General features: G+C 34.2%; 1 protein-coding gene across 1 annotated transcript; it reads right to left on the bottom strand.

Annotated features, from left to right (window-relative positions):
- Nucleotides 1–457: 457 nt before the first annotated feature.
- LOC123678922 (E3 ubiquitin-protein ligase TRIP12-like) lies at nucleotides 458–19,441 on the bottom strand. The gene is made up of 7 exons (XM_045616190.1): nucleotides 19,121–19,441; nucleotides 18,652–18,961; nucleotides 16,691–17,193; nucleotides 14,069–14,639; nucleotides 12,530–12,904; nucleotides 8,867–9,076; nucleotides 458–766 (listed from the first exon to the last, which is right to left on the bottom strand). Exons 1-6 carry the CDS (start codon nucleotides 19,325–19,327, stop codon nucleotides 8,907–8,909), a joined length of 2,136 nt encoding a protein of 711 aa, XP_045472146.1. The 5' UTR covers nucleotides 19,328–19,441; the 3' UTR covers nucleotides 458–766; nucleotides 8,867–8,906.
- Between the last annotated feature and the right edge of the window lies 1 nt (nucleotide 19,442).

Below are 19,442 nucleotides of genomic sequence, written 5' to 3'. Positions count from 1 at the left end.
ACCGTTATATACATCCAGAAAAACTGACTGTTTGGTGCGCTTTATGGACTGGTGGAATCATTGGTCGTTACTTCTTCAAAAACGATGATGGCCAGAACGTTACAGTCAATGGTGATTGGTATAGAGCCATGATTACTAACTTTTTCATTCCTGAATTGAACAACCATGATGTCCAGGAGCTGTGGTTCCAACAAGACGGCACAACATGTCACACACCTCGTGCCACAATCGATTTATTGAAAGACACGTTTGGTGACCGCCTAATTTCACGTTTTGGACCTGTGAATTGGCCTCCAAGATCTTGTGATTTAACACCGCTAGACTACTTTCTGTGGGGCTATGTAAAGTCATTGGTCTATGCGGATAAGCCACAAACCTTTGACCATTGGACGTCCAGACTCCAGATTGGACTACATCCGAGCCAGCCGTGGCGGTCATATGCCAGAAATAATATTTAAAATATAATGCCACAAGATTATCTTGCGATAAATAAAATTCATGTCAATCGAATAATCCATCGTTGGTTCATTGCAATTCAAAGTTCTATAGCTCTAAAAAAAAACACCCTTTATAACATAAATATCGAAAAACTATTGTTAAATAGTTAATAAAATAACCATACATAGTAAAATATAATAAAATAAATAAATTTGGGCATAATCACACTGCCGACAAATGGATTTTAAAATACTTTTCGCAACAATATTTCCTTAAAAAGTATTCCTTGTTTGGTTAATATATTTTCTCTGACCACAAGGGTTGAAGTCTGAAAAATAAAATAACAAATTTAAAAAATTTTCACATACTTATTAAATGATAAATCACTAATAAAAAAACTCAGCCGCAACGGTTGTGGAACTATCACGCTCTCTTGTTCCTGAAGTCAGTCCTCAATAGATTAAAATAGATTATTTTCGCACTCAAAGATAATCGTTTATTTAAAAGAGCTGAAATTCCTACGAAATCATATATATCCAAACCTGCAAATCTGTACCAATCAAATTTAATCGTAACCGGACAAGAAGCACGCATGATATGAAAATCCCGAAAAATTCTCTTTACATACTCCAAACAAGACCTACATTCGAAAAAATGAAATCGCTTAAGACCCAATCCGAACATACAAAACTAATTTCGGCAAAATCGAATGATCGGAAGGCGGGAACTTCAAGTTTACGTATTCTCAAGGCGGACCCTTAAGAAAGAGAGAGCTAAATTGTATGGTATCATGCATCTACAGCCCAAACACGATATCCACATCAAATTTCATTGAAATCGGATTAGCATTGTAAAGTTAAGGCTGTTACAATGATTTGCGAACACACCTACCTACAGGCAGACATGAAACCAAATTTCTTCAGAAAGATCTCAAACGCATTTAGCAAACGGAAATTTTGAAATAGAAAACCAAAGGTAGTGGAAACATTGGAATCACTTTTGGTCTCCGATTTAAAAAATTTACACTTACAAAATGCGTTTCAAGTCATCTTAAACAGCTTTGGTTTAGTGTCTGTCTGTCGGTATATGTATATAAATAAATAAATAAATAAATAAATAAATGACGTCTTTATTTCACAAAAGAAAATAGAGAAATACATGAACCCATCACCTAGCAGCGGAAGGCGAAGTCTAGCAGACTGCTATTCAAACTCAACCCTCCCAAAACCGGCAATGAGCTAGCATCCAACAAGTACATAATAATTAACAAGTCAGCAATATATACCTACATATAAAACAAAATATGAAATGTATACCCAACGAGCACCCGAAATCCACAGCATGAAGATTACAACCATACACACCCTTGAAATAATATACATCAATTATTGCTCACACAACAAATACTTTTTAACTTTATACTTGAACTTATTGATATTCAACAATTTGAACTCATTCGGTAGGGAGTTGTAAAATGTTATTGACTGAAAGATGAAACTTCTCTGAAATAAAGCCGTTTTATGTCTCGGCACTACAAATTTATCCTGAAATCTTGTAACTCTCGAATGAACGTTACTATGACGAACGAATCTCTTCCTGAGGAAAGGTGGAGCCTCGGCATTACAAAGAAGCTTATGAGTGAAAGTACCTAGGTGATAATTCCTCCTCGATTCCATAAAAAGACTCTCATCCTCCCTGATTTTATAACTAATAGGATCATACTTCTTTACACCATGAATCAACCTGAAACACGACTTCTGCACTCTTTGTATTCTATCGCGATTAATCTTAGTCAAACACGGCCCATAGATAAAATCACAATATGTGAACTGGGATAAGACAAGAGATTCACAAAGAGTTCTCTTGGTCTTCATATCAAGTATATGCCGGTTGGGGTATATAAGTCTCAAGTTTGAATATGCCCTCATGAGTAAAGTCTTTAGATGTTCTGAAAAGCGTAAATCAGTATCCATTATTAAACCCAAATTTTTAGCGACATCAGTGAATTCCAAGCGATGATTATTCAATTCAATACACATATTTGATTTGAGGAAACTAGCAGTATATTTGTTGGCAAAACACATTACCTTTGACTTCTCTGGATTGAGGACTAAATTATGTACGGTAGATAGTTCTTGCACAAGATGTAAAATATTGTTGATTACACGAGAAGCCTCTTCATATGATTCTTTAGGAAAATGATAATATAGTTGGAAGTCATCTGCGTAAGCTAGTAATTTGCAATGGGTTATAGATCTCATTATGTCAGCAGTATAAGTTATAAATAACAATGGTCCAAGCACTGAACCTTGGGGTACACCAGCAAGAATTTTAGTCGGAGATGACAAAGTATTATTGCTGGATATATACTGAGTTCTGTTACTTAAGTAAGATCTGATCAATTGCAACGACGTAAGATCAAAGCCGTAATATTTCATTTTAGCAATCAACAATTCATGGTTGATTGTATCAAAAGCCTTTGAGTAGTCCAGCAGCACGAGGATACTGGACAACCCCTCATCATAGGCCTCCATGATATCACCGGTCACAGCAGCAAGTGCAGTAGCAGTGCTATAGTTTTTTCTAAAACCACATTGTGAGTCTGGTAATATATTGCTTGATCTCAGATGATGTATCATTTGATTATGAAGTACTTTCTCAAAAATCTTCGATAAGAATGGCAGTATACTGATAATTCTTAGATCAGAAAAAGACGAGGGGTTCCTTACCTTCGGAATGGGTTTACCCAGGGAAACCTTCCACAAATGAGGAAAATAGCAAGATTCAATGCACACATTTATGATATGAACAATATATTTAACAATAAATGGTCCACAATATTGAATCATCTGCAGTGAAATTTCATCAACTCCAACGGCGTTACTTCGCATCCCATTCAAGATACTTTCAATCTGTTCAACTGTAGTAAGAGAGAAGCTATAGGTATTAGAGGAGTGTGAGTGTTCATTATAGAATTGAATCTTTGAAGCACAACAATTATTATTAGCATTTGAAAGAGATGAAAAATGGTTTCCTATAGCATCCGGATCAGAAAGAGATGGTAAATTAGTGACATTCAATGAACATACTTTGAGATCACGTAAAGCTTTCCAAGATTTTGAGGGATTGTGCTGAGCGCTTATCAATTCAAAATATTTTTTTTTCTCAATCCTAATCATAGAAACTGTGCAATTACGAATTTGTTTGTATAGTTCCCAATCACCTGACGAACGTGTTCTTTTGAACTTTTGAAGCGCTGTGTCTCTCTGCTTCATTAATAATTTGAGATTATATGTCAGCCATGGTGCCGGAGGTTTAGTAACTCTTCTCTCAATAAGTGGTGCATGTTTATCAAAAATTTCTAGAATTAAGCAATTAAAAATGTCGATCTTCTTATCAATATCATCCTCAGCTATCAAACGATGCCAAGGAAGATTTTCCAGAGTTCTACGAAAATCTATGAGATCAAAACCACGAAAGTCACGGTATTTTATAAATTTAGGCTTCATTTTTACACATTTCAAATTCAATTTAACGTAAACCAACCGGTGATCAGAAATATCAGATGTATCCACTGTACCAACCTCAGTGACCAAATCCTCTCTAGTGAAAAATATCGGATCAATTAAGCTTGAAGTAGACCGAGTTATTCTTGTTGGTTCATTCAAAAACTGCCTCAAGCCATAAGAACCCAGGCAAGTCGTCAAAGGACCTTCTGGTCCCAATAAATCAACATTCATATCACCGAGACACAATATCTCGTCCGCAGCTGGTGAAATACTATCAAATATGATGTCAACGTCATTCACAAAACTACTCAAATTAAAATGAGGAGGACGATAAAAGGTAGCAATAACTATCCTGCGAGACCCAACTTTTAACTCTATAATTAGATACTCAGTATCTCCACTCACCTGCTGTCCAATTGAAATTATTTGATGTTTAAATGTTTGCCTTATATAAGCCGCAACTCCACCTCCCCTTCCCTCTCTATCCTTCCTCACGAAGACATAACCTGGTATATGCAGAATATCACTATTAAGGCCAGAAGAGAGCCAAGTTTCAGTCAAAGTTAAGACATCAAAGTCATGAGTCAAAATAAGCGTTGATATCTCACTTAAACTAGTTAAAACAGATCTGGCATTTAGATGTGCAAATTTCATTTCTATAGAAATAATAAAATTGATAAATAGTTAAGTAAACAAATAAATATAGAAAAGAAAAAAATGCGAGCAGTGAAAAAAAAATAAATATATATATATATACATATATCAATTACTACATGCTGCGAGAAAAAATAGAGGTTCTATTCTCTATATACGAGTGCTCGTTATTTCAATAATGAAAATAGAAGAAAAAAAAATAAGATATATATTTTAACCCAAAACAAAACAAAAATAAACCAATGAGGCAGCGAGGCTCAAAGGGCAGGCAAGTAAAATACAAAAAATCACCGACTTATGCACAAATCTATTAGCAGTCATAGTGCTCAACAAAATTCACACTTGATCATTAAATATACTCAAAATTTGAGAAATGGTTCAACTTACGTTTGCCAATCATGATCCTCAAACAATACAGATAATAATCAAAAATTAAATTTATAAAATAGTAATTCCAATATTCCCCCTTTAATGAATTATTAACAACAATGGAAATGAAAAGAGTTAACTCAACAAAACCGAAACATTTTTCAGTTCCTGTTCACAGTTTATAACCGTCTTTTGACCTTTCACATCACGATAAACTATACCATTATGTGTCCAAACAGATTTTCCATATATTTTTCTAGCCTGTTTGAACAAAATCAAATTTTCCAACGACAAGAATTCAGTTACAAGTAATTTAGTTCCTTTGAGTTTACGTTTGTTTACAAATACAGCATCGCGATTCCATCTTCTAAGAAACTGTACTGCAACCGGTCTAGGCTTATCAGAATCTAGTTTTTTCTTCCCTACTCGATAACACTGATTTAAATCGTCCTTTTTCACCTGTACCTCAATTTTATTATTACAAATTTTAACCACACTTTCAACTAAATCCTTTTCCGATTCAGAAATTCCATGTACAAGTAGTAAATTTATATTATGTTTCATCTCCAAATTCTGTTGCTTTTTCTTCACCGTGTTGACATTATTTTTGAGTGAATCTATGTCAACCTTGATCTCATTAATAGCATCATTGATCCTATTTTCAAATTTCTTCAGGAGATCCAAGGGACTCACATCCGTGTTAGTGAACGTTATAGCAGTAGATTGTGATTTCAAAAATTCATCCTTGAAACCATCAATTCCCTTTTTGAATTCTTCTGACAATTTGTCAATGCGAACGTTCAACTCTTTAATATTTGCAGCTGGTTTAGCCATTTGAACCAAAACGATTACAAATATTTCACCAAAAAAACACTCTTAAATTCGACCTCACAAATATCAATGAATTACTATTACTATTTTGAGGATATCTTAGAAAATAAAAACAAATGAAGAGCACAAGCAGACGACTGTTCTCACTCGAACGACATGTGCAATATCCACACATCCTTGTTACAGCCTTAACTTATAGAAGTCTTATTCTATTTTGATAAAATTTGGCATGGAACCTTAGATTATGTCATACACAATTCTGGTTTTCTAGATGAAAGGGAGGACGTTGAGAATGCGCAAAATTAAAATTTCTGTTATTTCTTCCGTTCTATTTGGTGTACAACTTTGCTTCCGCTCTTTTGCAATAGATGGCTGTAGCAGTAAGTTATAATCGAAGAAATCGATCGTAGATGTCATACAATAAGTTTAGGTATTTGTAAACATAACGCCATCGAAACATTATTCGATTTGTGTCTGCATCATTAAGTTATATTCGAATAATCATGTCAGCCAAATTTCCGTAATTTGCAGAAGGTTTTAATTTTCAGCTTTAATATGAAGAATTCTGCGGATGAGGCTCATCGAATTCTCTCAAATACCTATGGTGAGGACGCTATTAGTGGAAAAACGTGCCGAGAGTGGTTTCAACGCTTTAGGGACGAATTGTTTTCCAAACGGAATACACGCGGTTTGTGATGAAGAACTGTCTTTGAGATGTTTTGAAACTCTCCTTCCTCAGCTTGTAAGCATCACCTAGCAGACGGTCGTCCAGGTCCAACTTGAAGAGACCAGTGAGGTCAACTCCGAAAAAGTTGTGGAGAGCACGGAAAGTTATGATCAGATCACCACGCAGCCTCCTGTCATCGAACGTGGGCAAATTCATGATGGACAGTCTTTCACCATAACTGGGACGTAAGATGCCGTAGAGTAGACGAGTTGCCCATCGCTGGACGCTCTCCAACAATGCTGAGTCTCCAATATGGGTCTTACGTAAAGTTTATAAAGGATAGCTCATGTGGAGGGATCACATCTACCAAAAGCTTTCTGAACCATCAATGAGGTTCTTTTGGCCTTGTTTACCGCCTGAAGAATGTGGTCGGACCAGCTTAGATTCTCTATCACAATTACACCTAGGTATTTTCCTTCCATATCAAAATATCAAAAATAGATATACCACAAGAACATTATCATATAATTTTCCAAAATGTGAATTAAATTCAGCACAAAAGCAGCTTGAATGCAGATGTTTAAAGTTCTTCTTTAAAGAAATAAATGATTATAAACTGTTTAAGAAAAAGATATTTAGTTTATTGCTAAATTTAGAGCCCTATAATATAGAAGATTTTTGCTGTTAAGGGGTAGGTAAATGTTATTTTGACCCTATTTCTCTTCATTTGTGCTTGTTCTGCTTGTATCTCATGATTTGGAAATAAAGAGCTATTCAGCCCTATTCTGTAACTTCAAATCGAATAGAGATGGTATGGATCGAATAGAAATGCACCAGAATCGTTTCGAATTTGTATTCTTTAACTCAAGTGAAATTTCTATGGATATCAATTACGAATTAAATTTGGCGTTAGAAGGCGAATTGGATACAGAATACCAAATTTGGACGCGATAGAAGTGAAACATCCCGATTTCTCAAATTACGATCCGATTCGTTCATTTCTATTCGAGTTACAGAATAGGGCCCACTATTAGTATTTATTGTAAGGTGAAATTTGATTTCAGGGTTGTTACTGAATATATTTATTGTTTACGATATGAACTGTCATTTGATAGGCAACAAGGCTGTAAAATACATAAAAAACACTCCTAATAAACATACAATGGAACTAACAATCGAACAAGTATATAATATAGGTGAACTTTTTATATTGAATATAGAGATCTAATTCCATATGTTCACTTATTACCTTCTTATTTAGATATACATATACATTCTATTTTTGTTTCACAAACTCATTTCGTCGGAGTATCGGATGTTATTGTGTTAATGAAGTGAGGTTATGATATTTAATAGAGTTGGGTGTTGGTCAACTTCGATATCTTCTTTTTTCTAATGTCCGGTTGTCTGTTCAATGTTGGTCAGAAGTGAGGAATACATTTTATGTAAATTCTTTATGTCGGTTCTGTCGTTAATAGAATTTTCATGTTGTTTTATACGTATCATTTCGAGAAATTCTCTAGATTTTTTGTGTGGTTCTCTGTCTAATATTTCTGTTGTTCGTAATAGAATGTGTGCTCATGCGAGGTCTTGTGTTTAAATAGTGCAGTCGGTGTCTTGGAATATTTGTGTCCTTTTAGTCTGTTCTTCAGTTTTTGTTCCGTCTGCCCTCTGTATACACCTTCACAATCATTACAATTAATCTTGTATACCACATGCGATGTTTCATCCGTGGGTGTCAGTGCTTTTAATTTGCTGTATAGATTTTTAATTTGTATATGTCTATTAAACATCATAACCTCACTTCATTAACACAATAACGTCCGACGAAATGAGTATGTGAAACAAAAATAGAATGTATATGTACCTATATGTAAATAAGAAGGCAATAAGTCAACATATGGAATTAGATCTCTATTCAATATAAAAAGTTTACCTATATTATATACTTGTTCGATTGTTGTTAGTTCCATTGTATGTTCATTAGGTTTGTTTTTTATATATTTTACAGGCTTGAAAATAGGCACTGCCCGAAACGTTGCCTATCAAATGACAGTTCATATCGTAAACAATAAATATATTCAGTAACAATCCTGAAATCAAATTTCACCTCACAATAAAAGGTGAACAGGGTAAATAATCAAATCAATAATAATAATATTATTATTATTCCTCATGACACCGTAGACCACTTCGTGTCCTCGGGATCCCCCTGGAACACTGAGTATACAGTGTGCAGCGTGCTTTGCGGACTAGTTAATCAAAATTTCTTGGGGGATAATAATGTTACAAAGAGGAAATACAGTGAATGCTGACTCTCAAGAAGCGAAAGACGAGAAGGCATAGTCCACGACAATTGGCAGAGAATTTTTGATGTAGATTCAGTATAATTACCTACCATATATATGCGTACTTCTTCCATGTTAGCGCTATCAACATTAGACCAAGCCAAAGTAGTTAAGCGATTCAGGAATTATGTCCTCGATGAATTTCTTCAATTCACAATGGACCATACCTCGTTTCAAATTAAACCGGCGCGAACAAGTGTGCGCCGCAGGATAACCTTCATAAATGTAAATCGTCAATGGTGGACTTAATACTGCAAAACCTACAAAGACAAAAAATTGTGTTAAAGAAAATCCAATTGATTAATTATTATTTTATGATTTTTTTTCTAACTCTATCTCACTCTTTTCGTTTCATGAAGTGTCACTAAACCAAAATAAATTGGTAATAGTTATCTGTTTTACTAGGCAGCAAAGTAGTAGATTGACTGCCGCGGCTGATAGTTCGAAGCCGAGCGTAGCGAGAATATTGTATTCGCAAATTATTACAATTCCCACAATCTTTTTATTTATCCTGTAGTGATAAATTGAAACGAATTTTTCAGAAATCGCAATTGTTGGAATGGTTGCTATAGAAATATATATGTCCATGAGAATTATATGTAGTTGGATAATTTATGAATTATCTGACAGTTTTTTGATCAGAGAAAAGAAAAGATAGAGGTGCCCTTAGAGGTAAATAGCGTTGTGTTGTTCTCTATTACAACACTATGATGATAAAGTGTGATAGAAAAACAACAAACCTGTAAAATTGACAAGTAGTGTTTCAGTAAACATTCCAGTGGCGTAGTCAATTGTTCCTTAATAAGGATTAATATTACAAATTTACCCCTTTCGTAATGATTTTTGTTAGGTTTTGTCATGAATATTTTGAAAATATATCAGTGCTTTATACAAAGCACATACTATATCACCCTTTTTATTTGCGAAAAAAGAAAAGTTACCAGATTTTTTTTCATTCGCAAATTGAAAATATTCACTTTTTACCATGTAGATTATTGTAAGGAAATTCTGTGAAAACCCCATTAGAATCGGTGATTTGTGAAAAGATCTCTAATCTAATTTCGTTTTGAATTGAGCTGCTGATGCCTCTTAAGGATTATTTTCAGCGATAGTAAGAAATATAACTATTTAAGACCCTGTGATATTTTCTGAAACAAAAACAGTGCGAGAAAGTTTCCTGCAAAGCATGAATGTAAAGACTAACAAAGTTTTCTCTCTATCTAACTAGGTATCTTCTATAGACATTCTATGACTTTGTGTTAACTTATCATTCATTTGCCTCAAGTTTTTATATAATGAGCGATCATTTAAATTTATGGTCAAGAGTGCTGTGGAGAAATTTGAGATGATTTTCTGTGACAACAGGTATCGCTTAGCTTGTACCATATCACTAACATTTTGTTTACATACTTCGAATCTGGGAAGATAAGCTAAGATATAAGATATAAGCTAAGCGGTACTCGCACTCACAGATAATCAACTCTAATTTCTCCACAGCACTCTTGACCACCAATTTTAATGAACGCTCGTTAGATATATTACCGTAGCCGAGCAATTGTATAAATTCTGGTAGGTATGTTTATGTATGTTAAAATTGTAGTTCTGTAATTTTGAGCGAATAAAGATATTAATAATAATAATAATAATAATAATAATATTTATTTCGAAAATCTTACACATACACTTTTACAATATATATATAATCAGAACGAAATATATGTCAAAGAAAAAAACAAATATAAATTCTATGTTGGAGAATTGAGATATTCATGGATTGTATACGGTTCAAGATCTAGTAAAAACTTGTGTAATTCTTTTTTGAATCTATTTTGTTGATCAATTTGCCTTATTCTTGGTGGCAATTTGTTATAGTACTTCATGCAAGAATACTTTGCTCCTCTCTCCGTTACAGTCAATCTATGAACTGGATATACATATAAACAATTTCTATTATTATGAGAATGTGATGGCAAATTTGAACTGAAGTAATCTCTATTCTTGAAAAGAAACATTATACACTCTTCAATGTGTAGCGCTATTACTGTTAGAAAATTGCTACTCTTGAAATAACCTCTGCATGAAGCTCTAAAATCAAGTTTATTTATTGTCCTGACTGCTCTTTTCTGTGTCTTAAATATATTGTCCACTGCTCTGACACTACCATAAAAAATTAAACCATATCTAACGAGGGATTCAAAATTTGAATAATAAATCATCTTCAGGCCATCTTTGCCGAGATATTGTGACATAACTCTCAAAGTATAACAAACCGAGTTCAATCTCTTATTGAGGTTTTCTATATGAGCTTCCCATGATAGAACTGAGTCTATCGTTAATCCTAAGAGCTTAGTTTCAGTACTTATATTAATTTCAGATTCATTTAGTTTTATTGTATTTGGACACTCAAGATTAGATCTGTTGGTTTTGAATATGACACAATTCGTTTTATTTTCATTTAAAATCAGTCTTTCGTTTGAAGTCCATTCAGAAAATAATTTAAAAATCCTATCCGAATCATTGAGTAATGATTGCATTTCTTGAGCAGTTATTAATATGTTCTTATCATCGGCATAGTTAGTTAACGAGCAATTCCGTCCAACAATACACTCCCGAGCGTCATTAATATATATATTGAACAAAATTGGACCGATTATACTTCCCTGTGGAATGCCCATCTCAACCATCCCTATCCTTGACTTCACAGATACTCCTTTTTCAGTAACAACAGTCTGCTGCAACCTTCCCGATAGATACGACCTCAACCAGGACATAACAACCCCAGTTATCCCATACAGCTTCAGTTTCTTCAACAAAAGCTGATGATTTACACAGTCATAAGCCTTTGTCAGATCCAAAAATAAACCCATCACGTAGCTTTTATTCTCCAGTGCTTGTAAGATTGACTCAGTAAATTCATACAGAGCAGTCTGAGTTCCCCTTCCCTTCATGTAGGCATGTTGGCCCCTATAGAACATATCATTATCCAAAAAGTACTCCATCAATCTGATACTCATGCATTTCTCAAACACTTTGGAAAAACAGGGCAGCAAACTTATCGGTCGATAATGCTCCACACCTGACCCATCTCCTTTTTTATGTAAAGGCCTTACAGTTGCCAGTTTTAATTTGTCTGGAAAAACCCCTGTTCTGAAAGATGTGGTGATGGCAAAAGTTAGGGGTGAAATGACCTCATGAATACAAAATTTCATCAAAGAAGTTGGTATTTCATCATAACCACTACTGTGTTTATTACTCAAGCTATTCACTACTTTTATTATCTCAGTTTCTGTTATTGGTTTGAGAAACATTGATCTATCTGCTTGCTCGAAATAAGTTTGGTGGTCTCCTACAGGTGAAGCAGACAACAAGTCTGCTGTACAGTTCAGAAAATAGCTGTTAAAATGATTTGCAATCATCTCACCATCTCCATCCATCTGGATATCTCTGGGTATACCTGAACCACTCTTTATGTTATTTATTATGGACCATACAGTTTTTGTTCTATTGTCTGAGTTTTCTATTTCTTTTTGAAAACGTTCTGCCTTTCGTTTTGCAAGTGTATCTTCATATATTTTTTTTGCTCGTTTATACTGTGGTTTGAATGTTGTATCTACCGAGCTCATCACATATAAAACATCCAAGTGTCTCTTACATTATTATTATCATAAAAATTATCATTAATATCAATTTTGAATTAAAAATAGTTTACTCACCACCCATTGGCAAACGCGAACAGCCACTCACGAATTCCAAGAAGTTTCTTCTCGTTTCTTTCTTGGCAGATGATAATATACCGAAAAGGTCTTGTATTTCAATATCATCTACGGTGCAATCTTCTAATTGCACGTATTTTATCAAATTTTCGTAAGACCAATACGAAGAGTCATCTTCCTCTCCAAAAATGATGTGTTGTAATTCTTCTGGCTCGAACATGTTGAGTTTACTTAATTTTATTACGTGATCAAACCCCCACTTCAAGGCGCTCATCTGTTTCTGTACGCCAACGAACAATTTCTTCATGATAGCATCTACATAGACATGAGCATTCATGATGTCAACTGATGTATTCGCTCCATCAGGGATCAATTCTGTGTAGAAATACATATGTTATTTTGTGAAAAACAAGCGACTCGAAAATGTCTACCTACTCTACGATTGGCAATCAAACAAAAATTATAATTTATACAGGGTGTCCCGTAAAAAGTGGACCAACGAAATGTCGGTTATATATTTTCATTACTCCGAATTAGGGATTCCAATCCCGCATCAAAATATCAATCCCGCCATCCCACGTGATAAAAATTATCAATCCCGCGGATCCGCTAGAATGAGGGATTGTTAACAATATATATTATACTCTTTGTACTCAGCCCTCGACTCAGCCTATTAAATATGCTCATAAAAAGGTCTTATGCTATTATACTACATACTGTAGTATGAAAGTGTTTGCCTATAACTCCTATGAAGAGTAGCGTATTCTTCATAGCTTACTCAATTTCAAAACTATGTTTTACTCATACTGTGGGAAATATTATTTCTCACAGAACTTTGCCCACACCTCGCTTGGTAGACCAATGAAATTGAGCTTTTGAGTCGTTTCTATGGAAACGCAATAAATAAGCACATACTGTCAACGAAGGCCATTTTGATTTGAATCAAGTCCATTACTTGAATTATTGAAATTTGTGCAGTTGTAGGAAGAGTATAGTATGCAACATGTGGAGAAAGTCCTTTTCTCGCTTGTAACTATGTTTGCGGCACTCGCCTTTCAGGTTCGTGCCACAAACTTCCAAACTCGCGAGAAAAATTGGACTTTCCCCACTCATTGCACAATATATTATTATTTCATGGTAACAGCTGTGAAGTTTTGCCACGGGTGAATTCGAAAAATCTGCCGTATAGTGCTGTCTCACAGTTTTTCCAACTAGAAACCATTTATCATTCAAAATTGAGCGTTTGAGATTGATGGAAATTAAGTCGAGGGTCAGGTAAACAGCTACCAAGAATAGTTCATTCAGTAATTATTGACATCCCGGGTGTCTGTGGAAAATAGAAATTAAGTTAGGATCTGTATCAATCGGAGAATGATATCTTTAGTCGTTTTTGAAATGTTCTGCAGAATTATCTCACAGTCATTCGAACTGAGGACACCAAGTTAAGTCCATTGATTATATTAATTTCCATCGAGTGATGCCGCCTCTGTAAAATTCCCTAGATCGGCCAGTATTGAACTGTAAAATGTTTTTACTTACCAATTCCTTCATGACCCGGCAAAACGAAGTTCAGGTTATAAGATTCAAGGCTATCTCCATTTATAGTCAGATCCTTTATTAAAGATGACTTTTCGGAATCTGTCAGTTCGTTGTCGTCTAAAATTTTCTCACGTTCTGTAATCAATTGTCTTATATATCCCAATACCTTGTGGACTGCAGGATGCACATATTTCAGATCATCGAAATTTAGACATTGTTTATTCAGCAAGTATTTAAATATTGGGGTTGCTAATGGCAATTCTAATAAATTCCATTCCATTAAAGCCTTCGCCAAAAGTGCACCAATGGTGATAAATAAATCAGCCCCATTAGAAGAGCTCTCGTCGTAGAAGTCAAGATGGGAGCAGAAGTCCAGTTTAGGATATAACCCTTCGTTGAACTGAACGAATCCATTTAGGGTTTCTTCGGTGGAAGTCCAAATGTTATATTTGTCTTTTTGCAGTTCCTTACCGATCGAATTGAAGAGTTCTTTTTTTAAACCTTTACCTGCACCTATTTCATTTTTGAAGGTTACATTCCAAAAACTAGAGGGGCTCGTATGCAGCATATACTGAAAAAAAGAGATTCGATCATTGAAATCAATGAAATTTGCAATAACTCAAGAATTATGATTCCATGAAATTTTCATACATGATATTATCCTAAGGAGGGCCACACCAAAAAATGTTTTGTCGGTACGTTTTAGATAGATGATACAAAATATGTGGTCTATTGACTGGTTTATATGACAACAAAACAAAGTGTCCATGATTAAAGGTTAGATAAAGTTGTTACTTAAAAGTTATTCAATCAGTTAAAGTATCCACAGTGTGTACAAGTTAAATAAAGAGTGAGTTCCTAAATGAAAAGGAACAATGAAAAATGAGAGATTCCTTGAACAATTTTGAGAAGTGGAAGTCCTATAAATATGGTCTTTTTCGAGATACAGGGTGTTCCTTCGTTTCTTATTACTTTTTGAGATTATTTTACCAGTTTATCGAATTTTTATTAATCTTCGTTACAAATTGTTTAAATAAGTACCAAAACTTATAATTCACTTATTCATCACAGCTTACCTACAGGCTCTTCATAATAATTTGGATTTCCCTGAGAATTTTAGAATTCTTTGAATTGTTTTTCTCGAAATCGTTATCAGATACGACAAATCTACAAGAAACCAAAGAGTATAGCAATGGACCAAAACTACCACTCATATTTTTCTGATGTATTAGTGGACCACCAAAAAAAAAAATTGCCAAAGGAAAGAAGCGAAGCGGCCACTATTGTAGAAAAAATATCACCCTGGAGATTTGCTCTTGAAATTAGCATATAACATTAAAACTTCAAAATCTATGCCAAATTTAAGGTGAATATTTTGTAAAGGAAAGGTGCTATACAGGGTGGCCATTTGAAAACGAAACAGACGAGATTACAGACGAAATAAAGTTTTTCGATAGAAATGCTCGGACAGGTCGATTTCTGTATCGAGGGGGACAACTTAAGATGTAGATTACGGACGCATAGCGCTTCAACCCTTGCTACTACAACCCTCACCCCCAAATTTTGAATAGGGAAGATGGGGTGAGTGATACCTCATTTGAAAGGTATTTTTATACTGATTTCAGCACAGTAATTGTTTTTTCATTTTATGCATTAGTTCTCGAAATATCCTTAACTAAGTATTTGAAAATGAAGTGGTGTTTTCATGGCACTTGTAGTGTTTTTTTGTGAAAAATCGTTTTGAGCTTCAAAACAACCATGACTGTGGCTTCCTTTCTAACTAACTAACGCATAAATATTTCGAGAACCAATGCATAAAATGAAAATACCTTCAAATTGAGGTATCACTCACCCCATCTTCCCTATTCAAAAATTGGGGGTGAGGGTTGTAGCAGCAAGGGTTGAAGCGCTATGCGTCCGTAACTTACATCTTAAGTTGTCCCCCTCGAAACAGAAATCGACCTGTCCGAGCATTTCTATCGAAAAACTTTATTTCGTCTGTGATCTCGTCTGTTTCGTTTTCAAATGGCCACCCTGTATAATCAAAATAAACTAAGATTCTATCTCTGTACCCTGTACTGGCTTCGAGCTAGCCGAAGCTAGTTCGATTGTGATTGGCGACACACCAGTATTTAAGACATCTTTTGCAAAACTGAGAATGAAACAGTAGCTGCCTGCGATAGAGGCAGCAAAAGAAAGAGTATCAGCATTCACCAATGCATGATAGTGGTACTAAGGGCCATATTATCACAAAGAAATTCTGTGATTTTGTTTTTATATTCAAGTGGACATCAGAATCAACAGCAAAAACAAAAATGATAATGTATACTAAAGAATAATTGAATTGTGGGCCTGAGAATGAAAAATTCCAAGACTTCTGGGTTGAAAAGGCATTTAAAAGCAGAGCAAGGCACATTATTTTACCAAGAGTTTTCCAAAGCAGAGCCTGATCGAAGCAAGGTTCAATTCTTCAATTCTATAAGGTTGTTTTGTAGTTATTGTGCAATATCGAAAAAAAATGTACCTACTTGCCAAGTATAACTATAAACATCAATACCTAGAACGCGTATCGAAAAAATGTTATCGCTAATTCATATTATACAATAAATAAAATTTCTTTACCTCTTTCACATCGTTCACCAAATTATTTCTATCAACCATCAATGGCCAAGTATGTCGTTCGTAGATATAAACCGCTGAACGATATTTACTGTATTTCCCTATAATATTGACCAACGCTCTGATTCTGTCCAAGCTCAGAACTTTGAACACAAATGTTCTCATTCTCAGGGGGAAAACGAATGGGCAATTGTCGACTATGTATTTGATCCAAGGAGGATATTTGCCAATTAAGGCTGCAAAGGGATCTAACAAACGGTTGAACACACTATTTGTCAAATGCTCATTCGTGAAATATTCAGGATCAATCAAGACATTCTGATGTTGAATATGTTGGTAAGCTGAGGTCCAATGTTTGTTGATGCCATATAGTATATTGGAGAGGTGCAGAGCATTTTTAACCTCTTCCCTCAATTCTTCGCATTCTGATGATCTAGGTTGCAGATAATTTTCCAACACATATGTTGGTTTCATAAACTCTTCAATGAGGTCTAGATTATTTTCTTCTGAAAATCACGCACTTAAGATTAGTACCAAAATCTGATTGATAAATACCAGATTAAATGCATTCACTTAAACCTACAAATGCGAATTCGGATAATTCTCATCAAATATTACATATTTTATCGAAAAGCTTTAAGGATGCAAGCTTTTTCCGCTGTTTTCACAATATTTAGTTGAAGAAATCTGTCAAAACCCATCCGGGTCTATTACCGAAATCGAAAAGTGGGCTCATAATATTAATTTAATTTTTTTTTCCGATTCAGATCGGTTGAAAAGAAACAGGATGTTGAAAATCCCTTAAAAAAAATGTAAGTTTCATTTATCTCTCTCAATTGATTTTATCGAAGGAAATGATTCTTGGGGTATAGTTTCTCATGGATGTCATAAACAGAAAATTCCATCCAGATATTCAATTTTCTTTATTATGAAAATACGGGAAATTTGAATAACCGTACGCTTGAACGTAATTTTAACGCTTATTGATGAAAATGAATATAACTTTGTAACTCTGTTACAAAGAACCACATAAATGAATATTTGCTACGGTGTCGAGTAAAAACATTAATAATTAATTGTACCAGTGTGTGAAGATATTTCCATAAACTGAGCACCCTATAAAATAACACCAATCGAGATCTGAAAATCCACTGAAGACTGTTATTACCCTATTATTATTCATTACTGTATTTTTCTTCAGGTCATTAGAGGTTACATCGAAACATACCATTACATACTAAAATTACATTTTCATTTGCTTTTCGATCAATTCATCCTAGATCATATGAGTGACCTACTTTCCAAAGAGCCATAACTGATTTAATGTGAAAACCAATGAAAAAAATCAGTGAGTTGACAGAAGCAGAATATTAAATTGTGGATTTTATATTGAACTATTTTAATAGTTTATTTTCAATGCTACAATAAGATAAATCAATAATTGAATATTGACTTCTTTTGAAACTAAATAATAATATGCTTCTTAGATCGATGAAAAAAAAAATTATTCATTCTGGACATTACTTTTTGCTTATAATTCCAAATATCACTAGTAGTTATGACTATAACATAAAGAATGTAATTGAGAATTGAATGTAAAATAAAATATTCTCATGTCAGAAGGTAAACTTCACTAAAGTGATAATTACAGTCTTTGTTGGATCAGAAAGTCATGGTTACAGTACAGAGATGAACTTTGGATAAATATAACTACGGTATGGGTAGGCATCATAAAATGAATTTGATCTCAAGTGGAGTCTAACTTGTTCATTAGCCATTAAATACATATTCAAAACATTTTTTCAATTCATACCCACATTTTCATACTGATGGCTTCATATAAAAATATTAAACTCAGTTCTGGCTTTATTCAATCCAAAGTCAAGTATTCTGAGACTACTTCGCTATTCTAAAAATTCAATGTACTACTCAATAATTATGACATAATGACCAACTTAACTTACCATTCGACGGGAGAGGCGCTTCATATTGTCGATAAAGGAATACATATTTTTGATTGGAAGCACCCAAAACGTTACCAATAATGGCATATTTCCTGATTACCTCATAAATTGTCATCTGGGGAGAAAGTACGATGCCATTGAATGAAAGTACAGATTTGGTAGCAAACCTTTTATTGGGATGATGACACCATCCATTGTAAGAATACAGATATGAATTCGAAAACATGAAATGCAGCAAGTATTGAATTGTCATAAACGGCCGAACATTCAACTCTACATCTCGATTTGGTGGAGAACATCGAACTAATATCTGAAACAAAAGAAAAATAATTGTAAAAGACAGACAGATCTAATAGAAAAATCGAGAATGCATGTTTCTCGAGAAAAATATTCAATGAATAATCGAAATAACAAAATATTTTTGTATATTATATAGAAAAACAGATTTTTTTCATATCTTCGTACTCACCGGAATAACTTGAGCTCCTATCTTCCCGAAGGTGTTAATACCTATTCGAAAAATTTCTTCAAAATTCTTGAAATCCTTATCCTCATGATCAACCAAATAGTATCCAAGTTTTTTTACCATTGCCTTGAAAAGTAGACTGTTGAAATTGAATTCCTGACCTTGTGGTCGCACAGGAATACCGAAGAATACATCAAGGAAAACTCGCATTCTACAAATTCTGTGATCACTTTCAGTCGGCCCAGTTAAATACCATATGAAGTATTTTATAGCTTCGGACCGACGCTTTAGAATATCAGATGTTACTTCGTCGAAAAACGACGCC

This window comes from Harmonia axyridis, chromosome 4, assembly GCF_914767665.1.
Source record: "Harmonia axyridis chromosome 4, icHarAxyr1.1, whole genome shotgun sequence".
Taxonomy (NCBI): Eukaryota; Metazoa; Arthropoda; class Insecta; order Coleoptera; family Coccinellidae; genus Harmonia; species Harmonia axyridis.
Note: the sequence above shows the minus strand (reverse complement) of the source record. Positions and strands in the feature narration are given on the sequence as shown.